Below are 25,506 nucleotides of genomic sequence, written 5' to 3'. Positions count from 1 at the left end.
CAAAGGCATTTTCTTGGCTTTTACCCCAGACCAATTCATCTCCTTTACGCAGTAAAGAGTGCAGGGATTCTAACAATGTGCTAAGACCCGATAAGTTACCAAAATAGTTCAGGAGTCCTAGAAACGACCACAGCTCCGTCATGTTCTGTGGTCTCAGTGCGTTATTGATTGCCTCCGTCTTCGAATCGGTGAGTCTGATGCCATCCGTCGCGATTCTTCACCCCAGGAACTCCATTTCAGGTGCCAGGAAAACACACTTCGAGCGTTTTAGCCTGAGCCCCACATGACTAAGTCGACGAAGAACCTCCTCCAGGTTCTGCAGGTGCTCGACGATGTCCCGACCTGTAACCAAGATGTCGTCCTGGAAGACCACGGTGCGCGGGACCGACTTCAGTAAACTTTCCATGTTTCTCTGGAATATCGCCGCAGCTGATCGAATCCCAAACAGGCATCTGTTGTAAATGAAGAGATCTTTGTGCGTGTTGATGCAGGTGAGGCCTTTCGATGATTCCTCCAGCTTCTGCGTCATGTCCAGCTTCATGAACATTTTCCCTCCCGCCAGCGTCACAAATAGGTCATCTGCCTTTGGTAGCGGGTATTGATCCTGCAGTGAGAAACGATTGATAGTTACTTTGTAATCACCACAGATTCTGAAAGTGCCGTCTCCCTTGAGGACTGGAACAATCGGACTGGCCTACTCATTGAATTCGATTGGCGAAATTATGCTCTCTCATTGTAGCCTGTCCAGCTCGATCTCCACCCTCTCTCTCATCATGTAAGGTACCGCTCTCGCCTTATGATGGATGGATCGTGCCCACGGAATCAAATGGATCTGCACTTTTGCTCCTTGGAACTTCCCGATGCCTGGTTCGAACAGCAAGGGGAACTTGCTTAGGACCTGGGCACATGAGGTGTCGTCAATGGACGAAAGCGCTCGGACATCGTCCCAGTTCCAGAGTATCTTTCCCAGCCAGCTCCAGCCGAACAGTGTGGGGCCATCGCCCAGTACCACCCAGAATGGTAACTTGTGCACCGCTCCATCGTAGGAGACCTTTACAGTAGCACTGCCAATTACGGGAATCAGTTCCTTTGTATATGTTCTCAGTTTAGTACAAATGGGAGTCAGGACTGGCCTTGAAGTCTTGTTGCACCACAACTTATTGAAAGTCTTTTTGCTCATTGTGGACTGGCTTGCGCTCGTGTCCAGCTCCATTGACACTGGGAGTCCATTTAATTCAACCTTCAGCATTATCGGGGGACACTTTGTGGTAAATGTGTGCACCCCATATACCTCTGCCTCCTCGGTCTGAGGCTCTGGTTCGTCGTGATCCACCGTGGATCTGTCCTCCTCTGCAACCTGGTGGTTTGCAGGGTTTGCGGCTCGCCTGCACATGCGTTGGAGGTGTCCTATTGTTCCACAGCCCTTGCAAACGTATCCTTTGAAGCAGCATGAATGGAATTGATGATCACCCCCATAGCGCCAACAAGGTGTTAATGGCCTTGTATTCACCACCCTTGATGGTGGACTCTGAGTTATCTGCGGACGTGCAGCTGCAGGCATGTAAGTCCTGCCATGTACATTTCGATTTGAAAAAAACGTTACTTTGTTCACAGTACTTACAGCAGCACTGGTGTGCTGAGAAATTTGTTTGGTATTGTCATTGGTGGAGATAAATGCCTGGGCTATCGCTATGGCTTTACTCAAGGTTGGGGTCTCTATAGTCAAAAGTTTGCGAAGTATTACTGCATGGCCAATGCCAAGTAAAAAGAAGTCCCTGAGCATGTGTTCCAAGTGTCCTTCAAATTCGCAATGTCCTGCAAGCGCCTTAGCTCGGCAATGTAACTCGCCACATCCTGGCCTTCAGACCTCCTGAATGTGTAGAACCGCTATCTCACCATCAGAACACTTTCCTTCGGGTTTAGATGTTCCCTGACCAGTGTGCACAACTCATCGTACGACTTGTGTGTGGGTTTCACTGGAGCGAGCAGGTTTTTCATGAGGCCATACGTTGGTGCCCCGCAAATGGTGAGGAGGATCGCCCTTCGTTTGGCAGCGTTCGCTTCTCCTTCCAACTCATTGGCCACGAAGTATTGGTCGAGTCGCTCCACAAAGATTTCCCAGTCATCTCCCTCCGAAAATTTCTCCAGGATGCCCACACTTCTCTGCATTGTTGCGGTGGGGTTCATCATTTGCATCTCGTTGCCAGTTGTTATGTCTTGAATAAAGAGTCAGAATAGATACTGCAAGCTCAAAGTAAGGTGTGACCGTAGTCTTTTATTACAGATCTCAGAGTGCCTCTCCAGTCTATGAGGCCTCCTTATATACAGGTGCTCCCAAGGTGTCCTGTATCTTATATTATTATATATAACTGTATCCTAACATGCTATACATGACTGTAATAAGATATGACCTGTAACCACCAGCATACCTTACCACCAGGGGTGCACTTGCAAGAGACAGGTATATAAGGACAGGTCTCAGGCAAGTGCAGCATTCCAGAGCTGTGAAATAAAGGGGCAGGTCCAGAGTGACCTTGACTTCACTACATGCCTCGTGTGAATCTGTACTGAGGGGACAGGACTTTACACAAGGGATTGTGGGATCCCTTGGGACTCCAGGTAGTTATACATGGTATTTACAGGTTTACATTCATAACACCATCCTTCTCTCTGCAAAGCTACAGCCAAAATCTTTGGGCATCCTTTGGCCCACTCTTTATACTCTGATAGTGGCACCAGTTTCCCACAACCGCTTGACAACGTAATACATCTTTAAATTCTCAGTCACAGATCTGGGACACCATCAGAAGAGGTTGAAATTCCTCGTTTAATGGAAACAGCAGAAAGCCTGTCTTCCTCAGTGATCAACAGCCCTGATAACAAGATTGCTTTCTCAGAAACTGCACAATTCAAGGCTGAGTGTTCCTGCGATTTTGCTAGTGGGTCGTTAAGTGCAGAGTGCAACAGGATATACTCTGGTTTATCGCTCAAAGACCTCATTCATATTGGACTTCTTCAGATCCTGTCACAGGATATAAAAGGTGCCTTCATCTACATAGGCATGAAGCTCTGGAATTCCCTCCCTGAACCTTTCCGCATCCCTCTCCTCCTTTAAGATGCTCCTTAAAACTCAACTCTTTGACCAACGTTTAGGTCATCTGTCCTACTATCTCCTTATGTGGCTCTGTCAAATTTTGTTTGATAACACTCCTGTGAAGCACCTTGGGATGTTTTATTACATTAAAGGTGCTTATATAAATGCAAGTTGTTGTTATACTAGAACTGCAATATCACTGTGAAGTACTTTCACTTTAGACCAACATTGTAGTGAACATGTATCTGAAAATTAATTTTCTGACGTGCTCAAGGCAAGCAAGATACTGACTGTATGCGAGGAGTTGGAAAACCTACCCTGTCATGTTAATGCACATTTGGACTCTCCCAACTGAGCATCTACATCACATGTTTTACACATAAATAAGATCATTTCCTTTGATTTCAGTAAAGTGGTAATCCAGCATCCCATGGTGTCCTGGCCAACAGTTATTCCTCAACCAACATCACTAAAGAAAACAGATTATCTGGCCATTTATCTTATCACTGTATGCAGGACCTTGCTATGCACAAATTGACTGTCATGCTTTTTAAAAAAATTCTGTCTTACCACAGAAACTACACTTCAAAGTTTGTGAAAGGTGCTATATAAATACTCTCTTTAACCTGAGTTGAACAATTTATGATGCATAAGTCTGGTATACAACATTGGACTTGAATGTCTAGCACCTCTAAAGCAGTGACATGTGATAAACTGTCCTGCATAGCTCCAACCACCAAACTAAAGTTTCACAATTGGGAGTCCTGCAGCCCTGACCCTTGACTCTTGCCCAACTGCAAGTAAATTCTCTGGACTCAGGTAACTGATGTTTGTTTCGACAGAGAGCGAGCATACCCTCGATATCAGACCAACAGAAACTTTGCAAAATTTCTTAGTAGTTTGAAATGCAGAATCTTAAGTGTTTACTTACATGTCAGACACATAACTGACCAAACAAAAATCCTAGTCCACATAGCTCCATTCCACTCGAAGCATTTATTCCAATGAACAGTTATAGGAACTCTAAGAAACATGTTTAAAAGTGCTTAAAAGTAATCAATAGGTGGGACTTTTATTTTCTATAACATTTTACTTTTCAGATTAAACAACATAAACAGGGAAAAAACACACAGCGACGGCAATACAACAATTTAGCTTTATTTTTTTATTCATTCATGGGATGTGGGCATCGCTGGCAAGACTAGTGTTTATTGTCCATCATAATTGCCCTCAAGAAGATGGTGGTGAGCCGCCATTTCAGAGGGCAGTTAAGAGTCAACCACATTGCTGTCACATATAGAAACATAGAAACATAGAAAATAGGTGCAGGAGTAGGCCACCACCATTCAATAAGATCATGGCTGATCATTCACCTCAGTACTCTTTCCTGCTTTCTCTTCATACCCCATGATCCCTTTAGCCACTGTAAGGGGTTTTCAGGGAGTGTTGTTGTGCCTTGGGTGTATCTCTCTGGACTTCTGCCCTCACAGCTTATGCCTGGCCTGTGAGGTACCCTGAGTGCTGCAAGAGCACCCCTGGAGAGACTGTGTCCACAGCTTATGAAGGAGGTTTTGAGACTCGTGCGTCCCCACAGCTTATGCCTAGCCTGTGAGGCACCTGTGAGTGTCAAATACTCCTAATCCTTTCTTCCCTAGCCTGTGACACACAGTGCAGCAGACAGTGCCTGGTCGCCTGATCCAGCCCTTAACTGACCCTCGGCGGGAGCCTCACATCCCTGCTGCCGAGCGGGACACATTGGTCCTGCCCCCAACCCTGGGTATGCTACTACCTGCGCGTCCCGCTCCTCCTGGTACCCCACTGGACAAACCACCGGTGCCTCAGGAGGTGGTCGGGCGTCTCTTGCCTTTGGATTCTCCTCTACCCCCCAATACTCTCCTTTGTCCCCTGTGGACCCTCCGGGTCCTATCAGGGCGACCATCCCCTTTGCCTGGGATAGAGCGTGGGTGAGAGTTTTAATCCTCTCCTGGCAGGGACCGTGATCTGCAAACTCACTGCTACTGGCCACTTTATAGGCTGCCTGTACATCTTTTAATTTATTCTCTCGTTCCCAAATTTTCTGGGTGTACCGAGAGTTCTGTTCCCGGAGAGACCCCTCAATACCCTTGGCCTCAGTGACCTGACACTGAAGATAGTCCCGGCTATTTCGGAAGGTCTCCTCCAACTGCCGGTTCCTTTGCTGCTCCTCAGCTAATTCGGCCAGCAGGTTGTCCCCAACCGCAGCCCGGATAGCAGAGAGCTCCTCTGATTTCTGAAGACTCTGTTCCAAGTCCTTCACCCGCTGGTCGAGCTTTCAGACTTGGCGGGTGAGGCAGATAAGCTAGATGGCCTTTTCCACCCTGTGGTTGTGGTCCTTCCCTGCTGTCCACTGGGCAGCAGCATCCACTGGGCGCTCTGCCTGTGTGAGGGCTTGTACCCAAGGTTTGGCGAGATTCACTTTGCCAAAAATGTATGAGGAAATTCTCTCCTCCATTTTAGTTTCCTCTCTTATCACCTCATCTGTTATATTAACATCTCCTGTTTGCTTATGTCCTGCCACGGTCACCATGTCCTGTAAGGGGTTCTCAGGGAGTGTTGTTGTGCCTTAGGTGTCTCTCTCTGGGCTTCTGCCCTCACAGCTTATGCCTGGCCTGTGAGGTACCCTGAGTGCTGCAAGAGTACCCCTGGAGAGACTGTGTCCACAGCTTATGAAGGGGGTTTTGAGACTCGTGCGTCCCCACAGCTTATGCCTAGCCTGTGAGGCACCTGTGAGTGTCAAATACTCCTAATCCTTTCTTCGCTAGCCTGTGACACACAGTTGAGTGTTTTCGAGGCGCTCCTAGCTTCCCTTACACTGTTCTGACATAAGACTCATGATCAGGAGATGTAATACAATAGAACTAAGACAAGTTGATTCCAAGAGGAACTTAGGCTTCCAATTTATTTGACAAGGTGTATCTCAACAAACAGCAATACACTAACAAAACAATCCCCCTAAATCCCACTAAACAGACACAACGAAAATCTTTACACAAGTTTAGCAGTACAATGCCCAACCTCCCACCTTTCCTGGCCTAACTGAGTTGGGAGTTCCGGGGACCAGAGGTTATACTCACTACTGCGTCTTCTGCAGGTCTGGTGGTTTGTTTCTTCTATCTTCGGTGTCTTCGGACACTGGTTTTCCTTCAGTGTCGAGGGGCTTGCTGGTTGTTGGATCACAAAGGCAGGGAACCACACACACTACATCAGAAACCCCTTTTTATAGCCAGATTATCCAGTCCGCCTCTCCTGCTGAAATCGATTCTTCCCATTGGTGGGCTTTGTGATTTTGAAAAATGCAGCAGTTTTAGATTATTGCGGGTTTTTTCCACTGATGTTAATCTACTCAAGGTTTGAATGGGTGTTGATTGCGTTGGCCTCCTGTAGCCATTGTGTAGGCCCTTGTGTTGTTTTGGGTTCCCTGGTTTCTGAAGGTCTGCATAATTTTCCTCCAATTCAGTTTTTCTAACCTACTCAAGGTTTGAGTAGGTGTTAATTGGGTTGGCCTCCTGTAGCCATTGCATAGGCCCTTGGTTTGTTTTGGGTTCCCTAGTTTTCTGAAGGTCTGCATAATTTCCTTCCATAGTGTAAACATGGGGAAGACAATAGTCCGATAATGGCTGTGAGTCAGTCCCACAGTTTTCGAGCAAGTGCTCTCCCATTGGCTTGAAAGCCCCATGCTTCGGGCTGACTCTGTCCCACCATTGGCCCTCCGGTGTCCTCCCCCGTCCAGTCATGCTCTGCCAAGGTCAAACCGTATCGGTTTCAATTCACAGCACAGACTGATCCCACAGCCCTTTTCCTTCTGGTAAAATGAGGGTTTTTTCGTCCTCCCCTACACCATAAGGGCCATATCTAACTCCCTCTTGAATATATCCAATGAACTGGCATCAACATCTCTCTGCGGTAGGGAATTCCACAGGTTAACAACTCTGAGTGAAGAAGTTTCTCCTCATCTCAGTCCCAAATGGCTTACCCTTTATCCTTAGAACCTCTGGTTCTGGACTTCCCCAACATCGGGAACATTCTTCCTGCATCTAACCTGTCCAGTCCTGTCAGAATTTTATATGTTTCTGTGAGATACCCTCTCATCCTTCTAAACTCCAGTAAATACAGGCCCAGTTGATCCAGTCTCTCCTCATATGTCAGTCCTGCCATCCCAGGAATCAGTCTGGTGAACTTCGCTGCACTCCCTCAATAGCAAGAACGCCCCTCCTCAGATTAGGAGACCAAAACTGAACACAATATTCCAGGTGAGGCCTCACCAAGACCCTGTACAGCTGCAGCAAGACCTCCCTGCTCCTATACTCAAATCCCCTAGCTATGAAGGCAAACATACCATTTGCGTTCTTCACCGCCTGCTGTACCTGCATGCCAGCTTTCAATGACTGATATACCATGATACCCAGGTCTCGTTGCATCTCCCCTTTTCCTAATCTGCCGCCATTCAGATAATATTCTGCCTTCATGTTTTTGCCCCCCAAAGTGGATAACCTCACATATATCCACATTATACTGCATCTGCCATGCATTTGTCCACTCACCTAACCTGTCTAAGTCACCCTGCAGCCTCTTAGCGTCCTCCTCACAGTTCACACCACCGCCCAGCTAAGTGTCATCTGCAAACTTGGAGATATTATACTCTATTCCTTCATCCAAATTATTAATGTATATTGTAAATAGCTGGGGTCCCAGCACTGAGCCCTGTGGCACCCCACTAGTCACTGCCTGCCATTCTGAAAAGGACCCATTTATCCCGACTCTCTACTTCCTGTCTGCCAACCAGTTCTCTATCCACGTCAGTACATTACCCCCAATACCATGTGCTTTAATTTTGCACACCAATCTCTTATGTAGGACCGTGTCAAAAGCCTTTTGAAAATCCAAATACATCACATCCACTGGTTCTCCCTTGTCCACTCTACTAGTTACATCCTCAAAGAATTCCAGAAGATTTGTCAAGCATGATTTCCCTTTCATAAATCCATGCTGACTTGGACCGATCCTGTCACTGCTTTCAAAATGCGCTGTTATTTCATCTTTAATAATTGATTCCAACATTTTCCCCACTACTGATGTCAGGCTAACCGGTCTATAAATACACATTTTCTCTTTCCCTCCTTTTTTAAAAAGTGGTGTTACATTAGCTACCCTCCAGTCCATAGGAACTGATCCAGAGTCGATAAGACTGTTGGAAAATGATCACCAATGCATCCACTATTTCTAGGGCCACTTCCTTAAGTACTCTGGGATGCAGACTATCAGACCCCGGGATTTATCGGCCTTCAATCCCATCAATTTTCCTGACACAATTTCCTGCCTAATAAGGATTCCCTTCAGTTCCTCCTTCTCACTAGACCCTCTTTCACCTAGTATTTCCGGAAGGTTATTTGTGTCTTTCTTCGTGAAGATAGAACCAAAGTATTTGTTCAACTCGTCTGCCATTTCTTTGTTCCCTATTATAATTTCACCTGAATCTGACTGCAAGGGACCTACGTTTGTTTTCAGTAATCTTTTTCTCTTCACATATCTATAGAAGCATTTGCAGTCAGATTTTACCAGCCACTTACACATGTTTTGGCCATTTAAGCAAGTTTAAACAGCTAAAAGTTACTCCAAACTAACTTAGGCCAGCGTATGTGGCCATTTGTGTCCACACAGAAAAACCTTGCAGTGAGCTAAGAAATCAGCGCAGGTAGCCAGAGATGGAGGGGGGAAGGGAAGTGAGAGGACCTTGCAAAGCACTAAACACCTTCACAACAACATTAAAGAAGCACAAATACATTTAAAGCACCAAGCACTAAACAAAGCACAAAGATAAGCATTTAATAACAAATAGAAAATACAAGGAAGCTGAGAGGGCCTGCACCTAGCACCAAGACTTACAAAGTACAAAAAGTAATAAGCAATTAATTAACAAATAAAAAATAGAAGGAACCCTGCACCTAAAGCACCAAGACCAAAGTAATAAGCAATCAATAAATAACAAATAAAAATTAGAAGTCCTACCTGCGGGAACGCAGCGGGCCGCCGATGAGGGAGCTCATTCAGTCAGGGCTACGGGCGGCGTGCTTCAGGCCCCTCCCACACAGCCTGCAGAGCGTCGCAGAGATTCGGGCTGCCAGGAGCTACTGCATATGCGCGCACACTCTAGTGCGCATGTGCTGAGGTCTCAGCACTGTTTTCAGCGCCGGGACCTGGCTCCGCCCCCCCCCACTGGATGTGCTGCGCCACGCCGAGGCCGAAGACATCCTGAGGAGCAGGGAGAATTGGAAGGTAACTTTTCGGCGCGCTTTTTAGTCTCGAAAGTCGCTGCACCTCATGGAGGTGCGCCATTTTTATGGGGGCTGGGGGAGGGGGGGAAACTTGGGGGAAACTTGGGCCCATGGTCACCATTACTGATACAAGCTTTTTATTCCAGATTTATTTAATTCACTGAATTTAACTTCCCCAGCTGCCATGGTGGGATTTGAACTCACGTCTCTAGATAATTAGTCCAGACTACTGGATTACTAGTAAAAAAAAAAAGCAAGACTTGTATTTATATCACGTCTTTCAGGACTACCAGACATCTGAAAGTGCTTTACAGACAATGAAGTACTTTTGGAGTGTAATTACTTTTGTAATGTTGGAACACGGCAGCCAATTTGCGCACAGCAAGCTCCCACAAACAACAATGTGATAATGACCAGCTTATCTTTATTGATTGAGAGATAAATATTGGCCAGGACACTGTGGATAACTGCCCTGCTCTTCTTCAAACTGGAGCCATAGGATCTTTTACGTTCACCTGAGGGGGCAGACGGGACCTCGGTTTAACATCTCATCCGAAAGACGGCTCCTCCGACAATGTAGCACTCCCTCAGCAGTGCACTGGAGTGTCGGCCTAGATTTACGTGCTCAAGTCACTGGAGTGGGACTTGAACCCACAACCTTCTGACTCAGTGGCTACTGAGCCACAGCTAGTCCATAACATAACCACTATGCTACTGTACCCTTTATGAAGCGCCAAGCGCGAATATGGTGTTGAGATAGAGGATCAGCCATGATCATATTGAATGGCGTTGCAGACTCGAAGGGCCGAATGGCCTACTACTGCTCCTATTTTCTATGTTTCTAAGACATGTCACAACTAAACGCACTGAAACTGACGTCAAACCTGGAAAGAAGATATTAGGAAGAGGGCCTGAAATCATAGCCAGAGAGATGGGTTTTTAGAAATGTTCTTAAAGATTAAGAAGCAGGGATATTTAGGAAGGGAATTCGAGAGCGTTCTACGGAGGAGGACGAAGGCAGCTGAAAGCTCTGCTGCCAATGGTGAGACAAAGGGAGGAGGGAACAGTGCTGAGAGGGTTATAGGGCTGAAGGAGATTGCAGAGATAGGATGGGGAGGCACCATGGAGAGATTTATAGACAAGGACGAGAATTTAAAATTTCATGAGGTGCTGAATGGGAAGATAAATGGAAGACAGGGAGAAATACACAAAAAGCAGATTAAATCTGTGGTTGCTATGAAATAATTCCAGACAGAGGTATCTTTTGTCCTTGCCTGTAGCGCACGAACCTAAAAGCACAAAAAAAAACTTGAGAGCAGCACGACCATCCATGGCTTCCATTCAAAAAAACCTTGAGCTCTGGCAGCAATGCAAGTTAAATTAAAGGGATGTTGTAACTTGAAACAGGATAGGTCCCCACTTCTGTCACGGTCACAATGATGGTCTGTCATCTTGGCTTCCCAATGAACTACATTTGTCTATGAGGAACAGTTTGCTGCTTTGTACAAATATATTGTGTTTACAGAAAGTATTGCTATTGATGTACATTATATCTGGCTGTTTCACATTTAATTACTATTCATAGTGTATAAAATGGCCTGTTATCTATGTGCTTCTCCAGAAGGTTGGATCCATTAATAACATTGGGATTTTTCTAGTTTTACATGCCTGTTAAAGAAAGGAACACTTGCATTTATATAGTGCCTTTCACGACCACCGGACTTCTCAAAGCGCTTTACAGCCAGTGAAGTATTTTTGGAGTGTAGTCACTGTTGTAATGTAGGAAACGCAGCTGCCAATTTATGCACAAGCAAGCTCCCACCAACAGCAATGTGATAATGGCCAGATAATCTGTTTTTTGTGATGTTGATTGAGGGATAAATATTGACCAGGACACCAGGGGTAACTCGCCTGCTCTTCTTCGAAATAATGCCATGGGATCTTTTACGTCCACTTGAGAGCGCAGACGGGGCCTCGGTTTAAGGTCTCATCGGAAAGATGGCACCTACGACAGTGCAGTTCTCCCTCAACACTGCACTGTAGTGTCAGCCTAGATTTTTTTTGTGCTCAAGTCCCTGGAGTGGGTCTTGAACCCACAACCTTCTGACTCAACATCAGTTTCTGTATATGTTGATAACTACTGATAATGATTTTAATTACGAACCTGAAAAAAGTTTTATGAAAGATTTTATTTAAACTAACTCTCCATCCCCAGCTTCCATCTGCAGTACTGTCAACATTCACTTTGAGATTTATTATTCCTTTTCTATCTGCTATACCAAGAACTAAACCGGCATGATTCATCCTTGCAGCTTACCCCAGGCACTAGCTGATCTTATTTTCTGGATGGATGGTGTAGGCTCTGGTTGATGTATGTGGATAGGTAGGACATTTGGTAGTGTTTTAGTTGCAATTGGTTGAAGAGAAGCTGGGAACTCATTGGAACTGCATTCAGGGTTAGTGGCTACTGCTAAAAATTGATTCCTGTAGATGTAATGGATTGCACCAACTATTAGTTGATGAGCTGCAAAGAGCTAAGTGACTGAAGAGGCCACAAGGTATTCACAGTGACATTGTTGACAATGCTGTTTCTGATGAACTCCAGGGAAGATGAAATGCCCCTATCACCTTTCGCTTTTGTCTGATTGATGGGCACGTCACAGTCAATATAACCTCAGACAGTCTGTTCTGTGTCCCAAGAACCATCTTTTACAATCCCTCATAAGCTTTCACAGTAATGTAGAGTGTTGAATGTTGGTGCTTGTCTCAATGCAATGTATTTGGCTGCTTTGATAAATTTGGACATTCAATCTTATCAAACAACATGTTTCTTCAATTTTTTTTTTAACTTGTGTTTTGCAATTGCGTGAGCTTGCTTCAAATCAGACACATGAGGCAGCCACTCTGACCAATGTTTCTACTCGTACTTAGCCCGGGACATCTCCAGGTCAAACTAGTACTTCCTCCAGTACAAGCTGCTGTTTCTTTCCAGCCACCAGGTGACAATAATCTCTACGCAGTTTTATGCACTGTATCTGTATTTTGCATTTGTCACCAAGTTGTCATCACAAATATGGGCATTTCAGAGAGTTATCACTATTTCAGAGTGAAAGGTACCTTCAGTCCCAAGTGCTTTGGAAAGAGGTTTTTTGAATATTTGCCCACATGAAACACAAAAGGTTAGTATGCAGGTACAGCAAGTGATCAGGAAGGCCAATGGAATCTTGGCCTTTATTGCAAAGGGGATGGAGTATAAAAGCAGGGAAGTCTTGCTACAGCTGTACAGGGTATTGGTGAGGCCACACCTGGAATTTTGGAACGCGTGCAGTTTTGGTTTCCATATTTAAGAAAGGATATACTTGCTTTGGAGGCAGTTCAGAGAAGGTTCACTAGGTTGATTCCGGGGATGAGAGGTTGACTTATGAGGAAAGGTTGAGCAGGTTGGGCCTCTACTCATTGGAATTCAGAAGAATGAGAGGTGATCTTATCGAAATGTATAAGATTATGAGGGGGCTTGACAAGGTGGATGCAGAGAGGATGTTTCCACTGATGGGGGAGACGAGAACTAGGGGGCATGATCTTAGAATAAGGGGCCGCCCATTTAAAACTGAGATGAGGAGAAATTTCTTCTCTCAGAGGGTTGTAAATCTGTGGAATTCGCTGCCACAGAGAGCTGTGGAAGTTGGGACATTGAATAAATTTAAGACAGAAATAGTTTCTTAAACGATAAGGGATAAGGGGTTATGGGGAGCGGGTGGGGAAGTGGAGCTAAGTCCATGATCATATTGAATGGCGGAGCAGGCTCGAGGGGCCCTACGGCCTAATCCTATTCCTATTTCTTATGTTCTTAAATGCTAAATGATTCATATGAAATGGCATTGCTACTTTATCAAGGCATTAACTTGCTTATTTTAAATGGATTCATGCCTCTGTTAAAGTGGCTGGCAAAAGAGTTTGCTACAAATACTTAAAGCATTCATGCACTATTATTTCAAGAGCCATATTGTGAGGCAGAGAGTTCTGTAACTTAGCTTCTACAGGAAGAAATAACGGCTGAATCTTGCTGCTGTGAACCAAGTTATTGATGGTTTAATATTCATCAACTTCTATTTCAGTCTCCAATAACCTTATGTACAATACTGTGTGAGATTGCATAACAATTTGTACCTTACAGTTTCTTCAGTTCTTGTGGAGAAAAAACTAAAATAAAAAGTTAGTTTAAAAAAAAATTATTTTAATGCAAAATCTTAACTCTTTATCATTATCTGCACAACAGCCTCGTCCAACCCTGAGGAGCCCGATGTAACCCAACAATCCAGTGTGGATGGAGGGGATAAACCTGTGGAAAAGATAGGGAAGGAGGTGGCAGAACAAAAAGCAATTGGCAGAAAATCAATAGGTCAGAATATTTGCTATTGTCTTCAGTATATTGTATTGCTCTTGGACAGATTGATTCGTCTTGTACCTGCTCAGTAAAAGTGTCGCTAGAGTAAATAGTTAAATAGTTACAATGAAATGTTGTTCAATGCAAAAAAAAGTTGCCTGCTAACAGATTTGCATTTACAGGGATGGTTCTAACAGTACTTCAGTAGAGGATAATAGGCATAGGAACAGGGGAAGGCCATTCAGCCCCTCGAAATCCGTTCCACCATTCAGTGAGATCATGGCTGATCTGTGTCTTAACTCCGTCTACCCACTTTGGTTCCGTAACCCTTAATACCCTTGCCGAACAAATATCTATTAATGTCAGTGGGGATTTGGGCTGATTTTCAAGCCAGTCATACCACTTTCCTTCCATCCACTCTTCTTCTGAAGTTTTAGACTCCTTGCTGAGGTACAATTCCTCGGTGCTAACCAATTTTTTATATAAGGACTAACTCTTCTGTTAAAATAGCAGAGATATGAATCTAATACAAAGATGGTAGCATTCATGCCAAAATGGCTGCTATTCACATATGAGCCCTTGGTAATGTCACAGGCTGACCTTCCTTGGATCTGTGGCTAATTCATTGACCTAGGTTTGTGTGCTATTAGGGATTCATTGTGAGTTATTGACAACATTTCATTAAGTTTACGCCTGTTAGTTTCCATGGAGATTTTCTGTGGATTAAAATATGAGCATTGTGTTCAATACAATGCATTCTCAGAGGAGCGAAGCTGGAGTTGTGGGCAAATTAAAAAAAACCCGACTTCGTGGGACAGTCAGAGGAGCAGCTTGGAGCGGGAGGCTGGAGCTGTCGGCAAATTTTAAAAAGCTAGTCACCGCAGCAGCAGAATCAACAACGATCTCGAGAGGGCGACAAAACCAAAGTGGGTGACAAAATATGATGTCATCAGAATGTAGGTAGATGATTGATGGCATCTCTTGGAGCGTAGTGAAGCCGAGTGCAGGGGTCAGGACCCAGGAACGGGAGAAGCAGAGGTCGGAATCGGTGAGGAGCGGAGGTCGGGACCGGCGAGGAGCGGAGGTCGGAATCGGCGAGGAGCGGAGGTCGGAATCGGCGAGGAGCGGAGGTCGGAATCGGCAAGGAGCGGAGGTCGGAATCGGCGAGGAGCGGAGGTCGGAATCGGCGAGGAGCGGAGGTCGGAATCGGCGAGGAGCGGAGGTCGGGACCGGCGAGAGGCGCAGGTTGGAATCGGCGAGGAGCGGAGGTCGGAATCGGCGAGGAGCGGAGGTCGGAATCGGCGAGGAGCGGAGGTCGGAATCGGCGAGGAGCGGAGGTCGGGACCGGCGAGGAGCGGAGGTCGGAATCGGCGAGGAGCGGAGGTCGCAAGCGGCGAGGAGCGGAGGTCGGAATCGGCGAGGAGCGGAGGTCGGAATCGGCGAGGAGCGGAGGTCGCAAGCGGCAAGGAGCGGAGGTCGGGACCGGCGAGGAGCGGAGGTCGGAATCGGCGAGGAGCGGAGGTCGGGACCGGTGAGGGGCGCAGGTCGGAATCGGTGAGGAGCGGAGGTCGCAAGCGGCGAGGAGCGGAGGTCGCAAGCGGCGAGGAGCGGAGGTCGGAATCGGCGAGGAGCGGAGGTCGCAAGCGACGAGGAGCGGAGGTCGCAAGCGGCGAGGAGCGGAGGTCGCAAGCGGCGAGGAGCGGAGGTCGCAAGCGGCGAGGAGCGGAGGTCGCAAGCGGCGAGGAGCGGAGGTCGGGACCGGTGAGGGGCGCAGGTTGGAATCGGTGAGGAGTGGAGGTCGGAATCGGTGAGGAGCGGAGGTCGGAATCGGGGAGGAGTGGAGGTCGGAATCGGGGAGGAGTGGAGGTCGGAATCGGGGAGGAGCGGAGGTCGGAATCGGGGAGGAGTGGAGGTCGGAATCGGGGAGGAGCGGAGGTCGGAATCGGGGAGGAGCGGAGGTCGGAATCGGGGAGGAGCGGAGGTCGGAATCGGGGAGGAGTGGAGGTATGAAGTAGCATGGAGTGGAGTTGGCAATTGGGGAGGAGCGGATGTCAAGATGAGCGAGGTCCAGAGATCAGAAGTGGAGAGGAGAGACAGACAAGGCGTGGAGAGGGCAGAGCCCAGAGGTGGAGCAGCGTGTACAAGACCAAGGGAAGGTGCAGCACGGGTCAATAGCGAAGTTTTGAGGTCGTGAGGCTCACATTGCGAACGATGAACTCCACGTAGAGAGAGGTCCTGTGGGAAGGAGGAAGGAAGGAGGACAGTTGGAGTATGTTTAAGTTTGTGTGGATGTATTGGCACATGCAGCGGCGCCTGGTCTCCAGTCATCTTGGATCCCCTTGTCACTGGACCAAAACTGTGCTCCGTCAAGCCCGTGTGGTGGCTGGTGTGCAACGGCCACCCCACGTTAAAATAATTCACGCACAGGCATCTTCCACCGATTAAAAGGAGTTTATCAGTCACCTGAATACTCATTTTTAGTGTGGAAGCAAGATATCCTTGACCCCAAGGGACTGCCTATGCTGATGACCATGATTCTCTGCTGCACTGGGGCGGAGTGGGGGGGTAGACAATAAGAAGGGAGCATCAATAATCCTCAAAATCAGCTGCAAACTGCAACTAGAAGTCAGTTAAGCACTTGAAGCAGCATTAAAACGGCTTGAACATGACTCACTGAGAAGATACAAACTGACAGATCGGAAGCTGCAAGCTTCTGCAAAGGACAGAAGGCACACCATTCACCATCAGAATCCCAGCAGGCTGTCAGTGAAATCCAGCACGCTTACTCCTTCCTCGACTAAATCGTAAAGAATAAGTGACAGGTTGCATGGCAACATCAAAAGCATAGTACAAGCATCAAGGGTTAATACTATTAACCCTTCAGCTATGATCTTATTGAATAGTGGAGCAGGCTCGAGGGGCCGAATGACCTACTCCTGCTCCTATTTCTTGTGCTCTTACATCATCATCATAGGCAGTCCATCGAAGTGAGGATGACTTGCTTCCACGCCAAAAAGGGATGAGTTCACAGGTGTTTCAATGAAGGACCTAATATTCCAGGTCCCGAACTACACGCTGAAGGGTGGAAGATGCCTGTGCTTGGATTTTTTTAACGTGTGGTGGCCATTGCACACCAGCCACCACACGGGCTTGACAGAACTAGGTCTTGGTCCAGTGGCAAAGATTACCCAAGACAACTGGAGACCTGCTCTGCTGCACAGACCGAGCGCGCACCCATATCACAGTGTGGGCTGGCCCATGCTGCCCCTGGGCGCTCGCCTCTTCTGGGCCCCAGATTCATGCCTCTCCTGGGCCCTCTATGGACTCTTGCCGCTCCTTTGCCCTTCCTGCTGTGCCTGCCCGCACTGCAATCAGTGACCTGGCTTCGTAGCCGTCGCCCTCCTGCAGCAACACGCGCTGCTCCCTGCAGTGGTATACCGCCGCACGCTGCTCCCTCCAATAGCCCCGGCCTGCTGATGTCTTGCAGGCCGGGACCACGCCGATTTCCGGGCCGGGCCACCACACGCTGCTCTCATATACTATGCTGATTTATGCTCCATTCACACACTACGTAATAAAGGAAATAAGTGCTGTGCAATCATGTTGAGTATTTATTTATGATTCATTTCAATATAGAAGCAGCCCAGCTTAAGATAGTATTTGAAGAACTGAGTATGCAAGTGTAGGACAAGGTGTCGGACACAGTTACTTGATGGGCGTGGTTTGCCTCTAAGAAATTTTGTTGCTCTTCTTAAATAGCATCTGCGATCAATGCCTGATGCAGTTGTCTTCCTTGTTGGTCACTCATTGACCTTTGGCCACTTACTCTGCCATAACTTTGTCATTCTGGGCATTGAGCTGCTCACTGAGGATTGGCTGAATTATGGAGTATGCAGTAGATGAGAATTATTCTGGAAGTCTGGGGCTGGTGGTTGCACTGTAAGGCTGTGCCCAATCAGTCCAGACATGTGATGCTGATCATTCTGGCTGTACTATGATCTTTGTGACATCTATACTCTGTTTGTGCCTGTGGTTTGTGCAGGGGTGTCGTACACCATAGCTCGATGGCTTGCTTTGGTCTCCCTGCTACTATCCTTCCACTCTTTAATTTCCCTTCAAATAAGGCAACTTAAGATAAATGGGTCAATTTCTCTCTTAAAATAGCAGACAGAGGAATATTGCATAAGCAGTTCAGACATCTGTCTGCCAGCATTGGTAGAAGTAATTTCTGGGCTTTATTGTTTATGGCTGAGTGAGTAGATTGCTGGTAAATGGGCTATTTTTAAACAGCTGCAGCCTTCTGCTCTGTTAAACTCTGCTCAGGCTGCAATTCGATGATACTACGAGCCTGAAATTCAGTACCGCTGGAAAGCTGGTGCTCCCCCCACCCTTTTGTGGCCATTAGCGCTGAAATTTTTTCATGGCTGGGCCACCCCATATTCAGCTCTAAAAGTGAACAAATGGGTTCCAGCGCGAATGAACCTTTCCAAAGTGGATTTTTCAGTGGTGTGGCTGTCTTTATTTGAGCGTTATCACCACTGAGAAATTCAGCATGCGGGTAAGGGTTTCTAATGAGCCAGCTGCTCCCTGGCCTTTTTAAAGACCAGGGTTTGCAGCAAGGCCCTGAGGGGAGAAGGAGTTTGGAAGGATGGCTGGTATAAGAGGTGCAAGGAGAGCCAACAGGTTCACTGATATGGAGCTGGAGACACGAATGGACGGTGTGGAGGACAGAAGAAGAATACTGTATCCTGACGTGGGGAGACCTGGCAGACAGGCAGTACATGATGCATGGAGAGAGATTGTAGGAGAGGTGTCGGGCACCTCCATATATGTGAGGACAGGTGCTAGCCAGTCTGCACCTGGCCCTTCCAGGGTGATGATGGGTCGACGCCTCCGAGCTCTGGGGCGACAGGGATCCTCCTTCTCCTGTGTCTCCTCCTCCTCAGGAGGTACTGCTAGCTCGACCTCCAGCGGCTGTTCCCTCATGATGGCCTGGTTGTGCAGCATGGAGCAGACCATGACAATTGTGGAGACCCATTGAGAGTACTGCAAGGTGCCACCAGAGCAGTCCAGGCACTGAAAGCCTATGCACTGCTCGATGATGCACCTGGTGGCACAATGAGCACCATTGTATGCATGCTCTGGCGCTGCCCTGGGGTTCCACAGAGGAGTGAGCAGCCACGTGGACAGGGGATATCCCTTGTCCCCAAGCAGCCAACTGCAATCCTGACTCGAGCTGGTGAGGACGGCGGGCACACTGGTCTGGCACAGAATGAACTGCTGATGCCTCCCTTGCCCGCTGCCTGTCTGCACGGTGCTGATGGCGACACCATCCCCTGCGTGCTGCCCTGCTTCTGAGCAGGTGTACCAGGTGTCGCCCTCCCAACACCCCTCCCATCCTCAGGGTGAACCCTGCCAAGCAGGACTCCACGAAAGAGTCAGACTTGAAAGTTGTACAAAAGGACAGGGGTATGTGCAAACCTCTGAGCAGCAGTCAGCAGGTTTAATGGAGCCAAATCCATTAATTAAAATTATATGAAAAGATAAATACTGCACATGCTGGAAAATGAAATAAAAACACTAATAATTAATAAAGCTATATCACAAGATAAATACTGTGGATGCATGCTGGAAAATGAAATAAAAGTACTAATAATTAATAAAACCATATCAAAAGATAAATACTGCGGATGCATGCTGGAATATGAAATAAAAACACTAATAATTAATAAAACTATTTACCTACCAAAGGGCCCCAGTGGTGTCGCGTTCAAGCACCGCATCGAAAACCTCGTGCGGGCACTGCCGGGAAATGTCCTACCCTTTCCTTGGTGAATTTTACTGTCCTGGTGGCTTTCCAGCAGCCCGCACGCTGCTTCCCTCTCCGCTGGAAACTTACCTTTACTGTGGTTTCAACGCACCGTTTCCGGCGGAAATGCGCACTGCTAAAATCCTCCCCGAGCTGAATATGGCTCAGGGAGGGAAAAGTACCCGACTGCGGCAGCTGATCGATTTTTTTCGATCGACCGCCCAAACTCCACGATAGCCGTCCCTTTGGGGACGGTGAATTTCGGGCCCTACCTGTCTGAGACCAATTGCTGCATAGAGCAAAGTGCAGTCACAGCAGGCAGCTGAATGTCAGTCTGACCCCTCAGCTCTGTGCATTAATACGGGTGTACATCGTTTTTTTAAATGTCGGGAGATCATGAGTGACCGTTTCAATTTTTTCATTGCATTAAAAAGTTTATAAAGTGCCCAGCGAACCCATTTAACGTTAATACATTTGGGAGTCAGAGGGGTGGGGGGGGGAACCTAACTCCAAAATTAATGTCTGTTTGTGCGACACCCTTTCTCTTAGAAAGAAGGCTTGCAACAGACACCTTAAAAGCAATATTTCTGCAAGGATTTGGAAAACTAAAAAAGAATCCAAGGTGATTGCAGAATAGCACAGGTCCAAATTTTAACTGAAATCTTTATTGTCAGCCGTGGCTCAGTGGGTAGCACTCTTGCCTCTGAAGTCAGAAGGTTGTGGGTTCAAGTCCCAGAGATTTGAGCACAAAAATCAAGGCTAACACTCCGGTGCAGGACTGAGGGAGTGCTGCACAGTCGGAGGTGCTGTCTTTCGGGTGAGATGTTGCCTCGTCTGCTCTCAGGTGGACATAAAAGATCCCATGGCACTGTTTTGAAGAAGAGCAGAAGAGTTATCCCTGGTGTCCTGGCCAATATTTATCCCTCAATTAACACAACAAAAATAGATTATCTGGTCATTATCACATTGCTGTTTGTGGGAGATTGCTGTGTGCAATTGGCTGCCACGTTTCCTACATTACAACAGTGACAACGCTCCAAAAAGTACTTCATTGGTCGTAAAGCACTTTGGGACATCTTGAGGTTGTGAAAGGCGCTATATAAATGCAAGTCTTTAAAAAAGCATCTGGAAATGTTGCATTTCCCGTGTGCGTGTATAAGTACATGTCCATCAGTTGGCTGGGAATATGTGAGCCAATGCTGTATGTTTTATAACACTATTAACTAAGTTTTTAAGCAATTAGTGCTCTGTTCTATATGGTCTCACAGCCTCTCATTAATGGCCTTGACGGATAATAATCATTTCTGTATGTCACAAATGGTAAATAATAAAAGAAACCGATTCTGCATAAAATAATAAGATTTTTTCTTCTTCAATAGCTCCAAGTCACGCAACATCCTGACTTGGAAATATGTTGGTGTTCCTTCATCTTCGCTGGGTCAACCTCCTGGAGCTCCCTACCAATGTTCCTCCTAAATTTGTTTTGGTGCGCGTGTCCCCTTTAGGGGGCTCCGCGGGCCCATTCACACAAACTTTAACATTGGAGAAGCCAGTCCCGAGCTGTGCGGAACCAGCACAGAGCTGTGCAGCCTCGTGGCCCTGCAGCTTAGAGAGAACGTTGCTCACCACCACTTTCTCGAGGGCAATTGGGCATCGGCAATAAACGCTGGACTTGCCAGCGACGCCCACGTCCTGTGAATGAAGTTTAAAAAAAAATCTCCAACAATGTTCTCCCCTTCACCCCACCCACTCATCAAGGTGCTGACTATTGCTTGAGTACAGTTCCAAGGGCACTTGTTGCCCTCCACTACCAGTGGCTTTCACAATGAGTACTTGCAAGCATGCAAGGTATCTTTGCTGAGCCTGGCTCTATCCTTCACCTGACATCCACACATGAGCAGTTCTGGCAGGGGTTGCTGGATAGTAATGTGGAGCAGGAACTCTGACCGATTTTCCCCTTCCCAGCCCAGGGGCACTGATGCCACTGCAAGGCCTATTAGTAGTTTGAAAATCTTAACGGTATTCAGCTCTACTTACAATTGCTTCACATCTGTCATAAGTAACATCCCTGATGAATTATTATCAAATGTCTGCAGGAGATGGAGAGGCAGAAAGTGAAGAGGACGATGATGATGACGAAGATTCCAAGAAATCCTCAATGGATGAGGTAGGCCGCACCACTGAGTAATTTATATGACTTTGGGATATCTGTACAGTGCTCGCTTCAGGGGTAAAGCAGGTTCTGTTTGGGGACAAGACAGTCCAGAAACCGTGATTGGACTTTATTGTCTGAGGGGTTCAATTTGGAGTTGTGCCCATGGTTGATGGTTAGAGCCACTTCCCACTCGGTGACTGTTGAATTTGTTACTAGAAGCTCAAGTCTGGACAAATTGCCAAGGTTCTTTGGAAGCTCCTTTTATACTAGCATTGACAGTCTTGACGCCATGGTAGCACTCTCACCTCTAAGCCTGACAGTCAAGGATTCAAATCCCACTCCAGAGAATTCAGGACATAATCTGGGCTGACACATCCGTGCACCACTCAGTGTCTGGCTCTGTCGGAGGTGCGGTCTTTTAGATGAGATGTTAAACTGGCCCCTCAGGTGGATGTAAAAGATCCTTTGGCACAATTCGTAGCAGAGCAAAGGCATTCTCCCAATGCCCGAGCCAACATTTATCCCTCAACCAAAATCACTCCAAACCAAAACTCTTTATCTGGTCTTTTATCCCATTACTGTTTCTGTGATCTTGCTGTGTGCAAACTGGCTGCCGCGTCTCCCTACGTTACAACAATCACTATGGTTCAAAAATACTTCATTGGCTGCGAAGCGCTTTCACTGTTTTAGTTCTGATTCTAGGAATCTATGGGGCTGTCATCAATGACCTTCCTCCCAACACCGAGACTGGGAAATGGCGTTGCGCTGTGTTTGGGGATGGTCACATCTGTGAGGCAGGAATTCCTGCACCAGGCGCGAAGTCCCGACCCACTTGCAAAATTGGGGTTACTGCTCCAGAGAGGAATTGGAGCGCAAATAAAGTGTACCACTTCCTCTCTGGGGCGCTAACAGGGCGGAAGCTAAGTAAGCGGGGTGCAGCGCTACTGACTGGGCCAAGTGGCGCTGCCGTGTAGGAGGGGTCCTCTCCTTCATTAAAGGAGAGGGCTCAAGCTGCCGTCTCTGCGGGCCCTACCTGGACCACCGGGGAGCGAGGTGCCGGCCCATCAGCCAGATCACAGACATGGATCCCATGTTCAAGGAGGCAACGGCCTGCGACAAGTAAGTCGGCCGATTTTTTTTTTATTCACGCGCACGCCACCTCCCCTTTACCAAGCGCCCCACAAGTGACCCAGCACCATGTACGAGCCCCCTGAAGCTGTCGCTGGCATCACACTCTTGGTTGCCTGGCCCAACCCCTCCCTAGTGGCCCAGTGGGCTCCACCTAGGCCAAGCAGCATCCTTCCCTTTAAGTGAAGGGGTGGGACGTGACATCATCACCACCGCGCGGATGGTCCCTGCCCTGCTCCCGACCCAAACCCACCCCGATACCGCCTTTAGCAGCGCCCCAAGGTGCTGGGAGGCAGTGTTAGAGTTAAAGTGTCAAATTTTCCGCTTCTTCCCTCTGACTCTCGCCGGGCGGTAAATCTTCGGATGAATCGAAGTGCCCTCCCCAGTTTCCCGCTGAGGGCAATTTCAGCCTCTTAAAATCCCATTTTATACAGTTCTTCCCTTGTGTGTGATGTTCAACTTCAGAACTGCTCAGAAAAAGCAAATATTACTTGGTAGTCACAGTGCATATTCTGAAAGCTGTAAAGGAACCTGAGTGCAAATATTGGAGTGGATGCACTATTAATCTCAGTTGTATGAGATACCATTTTCTCACCAATTCAGCAGTTTTCAGCCATGAATATATCTGTTGTATTTCTTGTAACTGATTATTATTCCTTTGGCATGTATTGTAGTGGCTGGTTACAACAAGGAACTGGTGACTTTATCTCACCAAATCTGTACTGGGGTCATAATTGCATCATCGTACGTCTGGCATTTCATATTTGAAGTGCCTGCAGCAAGATGTGATATTCATTATAAATTATAGTGTTATCAGTTCAGAGTATAAATGAACCATAAGATAAAATAGATAGGACTCCATTATTAAAAAGACAAATACACAAAACTAAAATACTGCAGATACTGGAATCTGAAATAAAAACAGAAAATGCTGGAAATATTCAGCAAGTCAGGCAGCATCTGTGGAGAGAGAAACAGAGTTAATGGGCCCAAGTTTCCACATGATTTGTGCCTGATTTTTAGGAGCAACTGGTGGAGAACGGACTATCTTAGAAATCACAATTCTCCACATTTTTTTTTCTGCAGTTCTAGTCAGGTAGAACAGTTCTACTTTGGAACAGAATTTTTTCTTCAAAAGGGGGCGTGTCCAGCCACTGACACCTGATTTGAAAGTTTCCACAGTGAAAACGTACTCCAAACTAAAGTAGAATGGAGCAAGTGAATATTTTTGTAGAACTGAAATAACTTGTTCTACACATTAAAAAATCAAGCGCAGGTTACAAATTAGGTGTCCAGAACGAGGTGGGAGAGGGGGGGGGAGGGGGGGAAGGGAAGTCATTAAATTCTATAATAAATCCTTATTTATACTTCTACAAATATTATACAAATAAATCCTACCTGAATAAACATTTATAAGCAAAGAAAAGATTAAATAAACCATCTTCCTACCTGTGTGAAAGTGGTTCAGGCAGGCCTTTTGGCACCGAAGGCTGAACGGGCCGGCCCGAGACTTTGGGCAGGGCCCGTCCCCAGCACCAGATTTACAGGTAGATGGCGTTGGGTTGGGTCAGGTCGGGGAGGTTCGGTTCGGTTCGGGCCGGGGAGAGGGAGGGAGAGAGAGAGAGGGGGGAGGGAGAGAGAGAGAGAGGGGGGGAGGGAGAGAGAGAGAGGGTGGGAGGGAGAGAGAGAGAGGGGGGGAGGGAGGGAGAGAGAGGGTGGGAGGGAGAGAGAGAGAGGGGGGGAGGGAGGGAGAGAGAGGGGGGGGAGGGAGGGAGAGGGAGGGGGGGAGGTCAGGTCGGATCCAGTCCAGGAGCGGGAGTCGGGTCGGGTCGGGTCCAGTGGGGGGGAGGGGGGTGTCGGGTGGGGGGGCGGGAGCGCGGGTCGGGTCAGGTCCAGTCGGGGGAGCGGGGAGCGGGAACAGGAGCGCGGGTCGAGTCGGGTCCAGTCGGGAGGGCGGGGAGCGGGAACAGGAGCGCGGGTCGGGTCGGGTCCAGTCGGGGGGGGGGGTGCAGAGCGGGAACAGGAGCGCGGGTCGGGTCGGATCCAGTCGGGGGGGGGGGGCAGAGCGGGAACAGGAGCGCGGGTCGGGTCGGATCTAGTCGGGGGGCGGGAACAGGAGCGCGGGTCGGGTCGGGTCAGTCGGGAGGGGGGGGAGTGGGTGTCGTGTCGGGTCTGGTCAGAGGCAGGGGGGGGGGCGGGGAGCGGGTGTTGGGTCTGGTCCGGAGGCGGGGGGGGGCAGGGAGCGGGTGTCGGGTCTGGTCGGGGGGGGAAGCAGGAGCTGGCCGTGGGAGGAGCCTTATTCACGTAGCCCCAGTGAGGCCATTCAGCCAGGGCCAGGGCCTCCGTGCTTCGGGCTGCGTGATTCGGGCCCCTCCCACACAGTTCGGCGCCTGGAGCTACTGCACTTGCGTGCACACTGTAGCGCGCATGTGCAGAGGTCCCGGCACTGTTTTCAGCGCAGGGACCTGGCTCCGCCCCCCCACAGCTCGTGCTGGCTGCGCCGAAGGCCAGAGGACCTGCAGGTAGGTGTAGAATACCGAGGATTTTTTTAGGCGCACTTTGTGGCACGAAAAACGGGTGTCCAGGTCGGGACTGCGCCGTTCTAGGCGCGTGTGGAAACTTGGG

General features: G+C 47.9%; 1 protein-coding gene across 3 annotated transcripts in view; it reads left to right on the top strand.

Annotated features, from left to right (window-relative positions):
- Nucleotides 1-25,506, top strand: part of plcb1 (phospholipase C beta 1) — a 1,109,102-nt gene that overhangs the window by 855,341 nt on the left and 228,255 nt on the right. For all 3 annotated transcript variants that reach the window (XM_070889862.1, XM_070889863.1, XM_070889865.1), the window contains exons 15-16: nt 13,682-13,804; nt 21,695-21,765. In XM_070889862.1, the coding sequence (XP_070745963.1) occupies nt 13,682-13,804; nt 21,695-21,765 (194 nt within the window). The remainder of the gene's footprint in view (nt 1-13,681; nt 13,805-21,694; nt 21,766-25,506) is intronic.

This window comes from Pristiophorus japonicus, chromosome 9, assembly GCF_044704955.1.
Source record: "Pristiophorus japonicus isolate sPriJap1 chromosome 9, sPriJap1.hap1, whole genome shotgun sequence".
NCBI lineage: Eukaryota > Metazoa > Chordata > Chondrichthyes > Pristiophoridae > Pristiophorus > Pristiophorus japonicus.
This window is presented reverse-complemented; position numbering and strand designations above follow the sequence as displayed.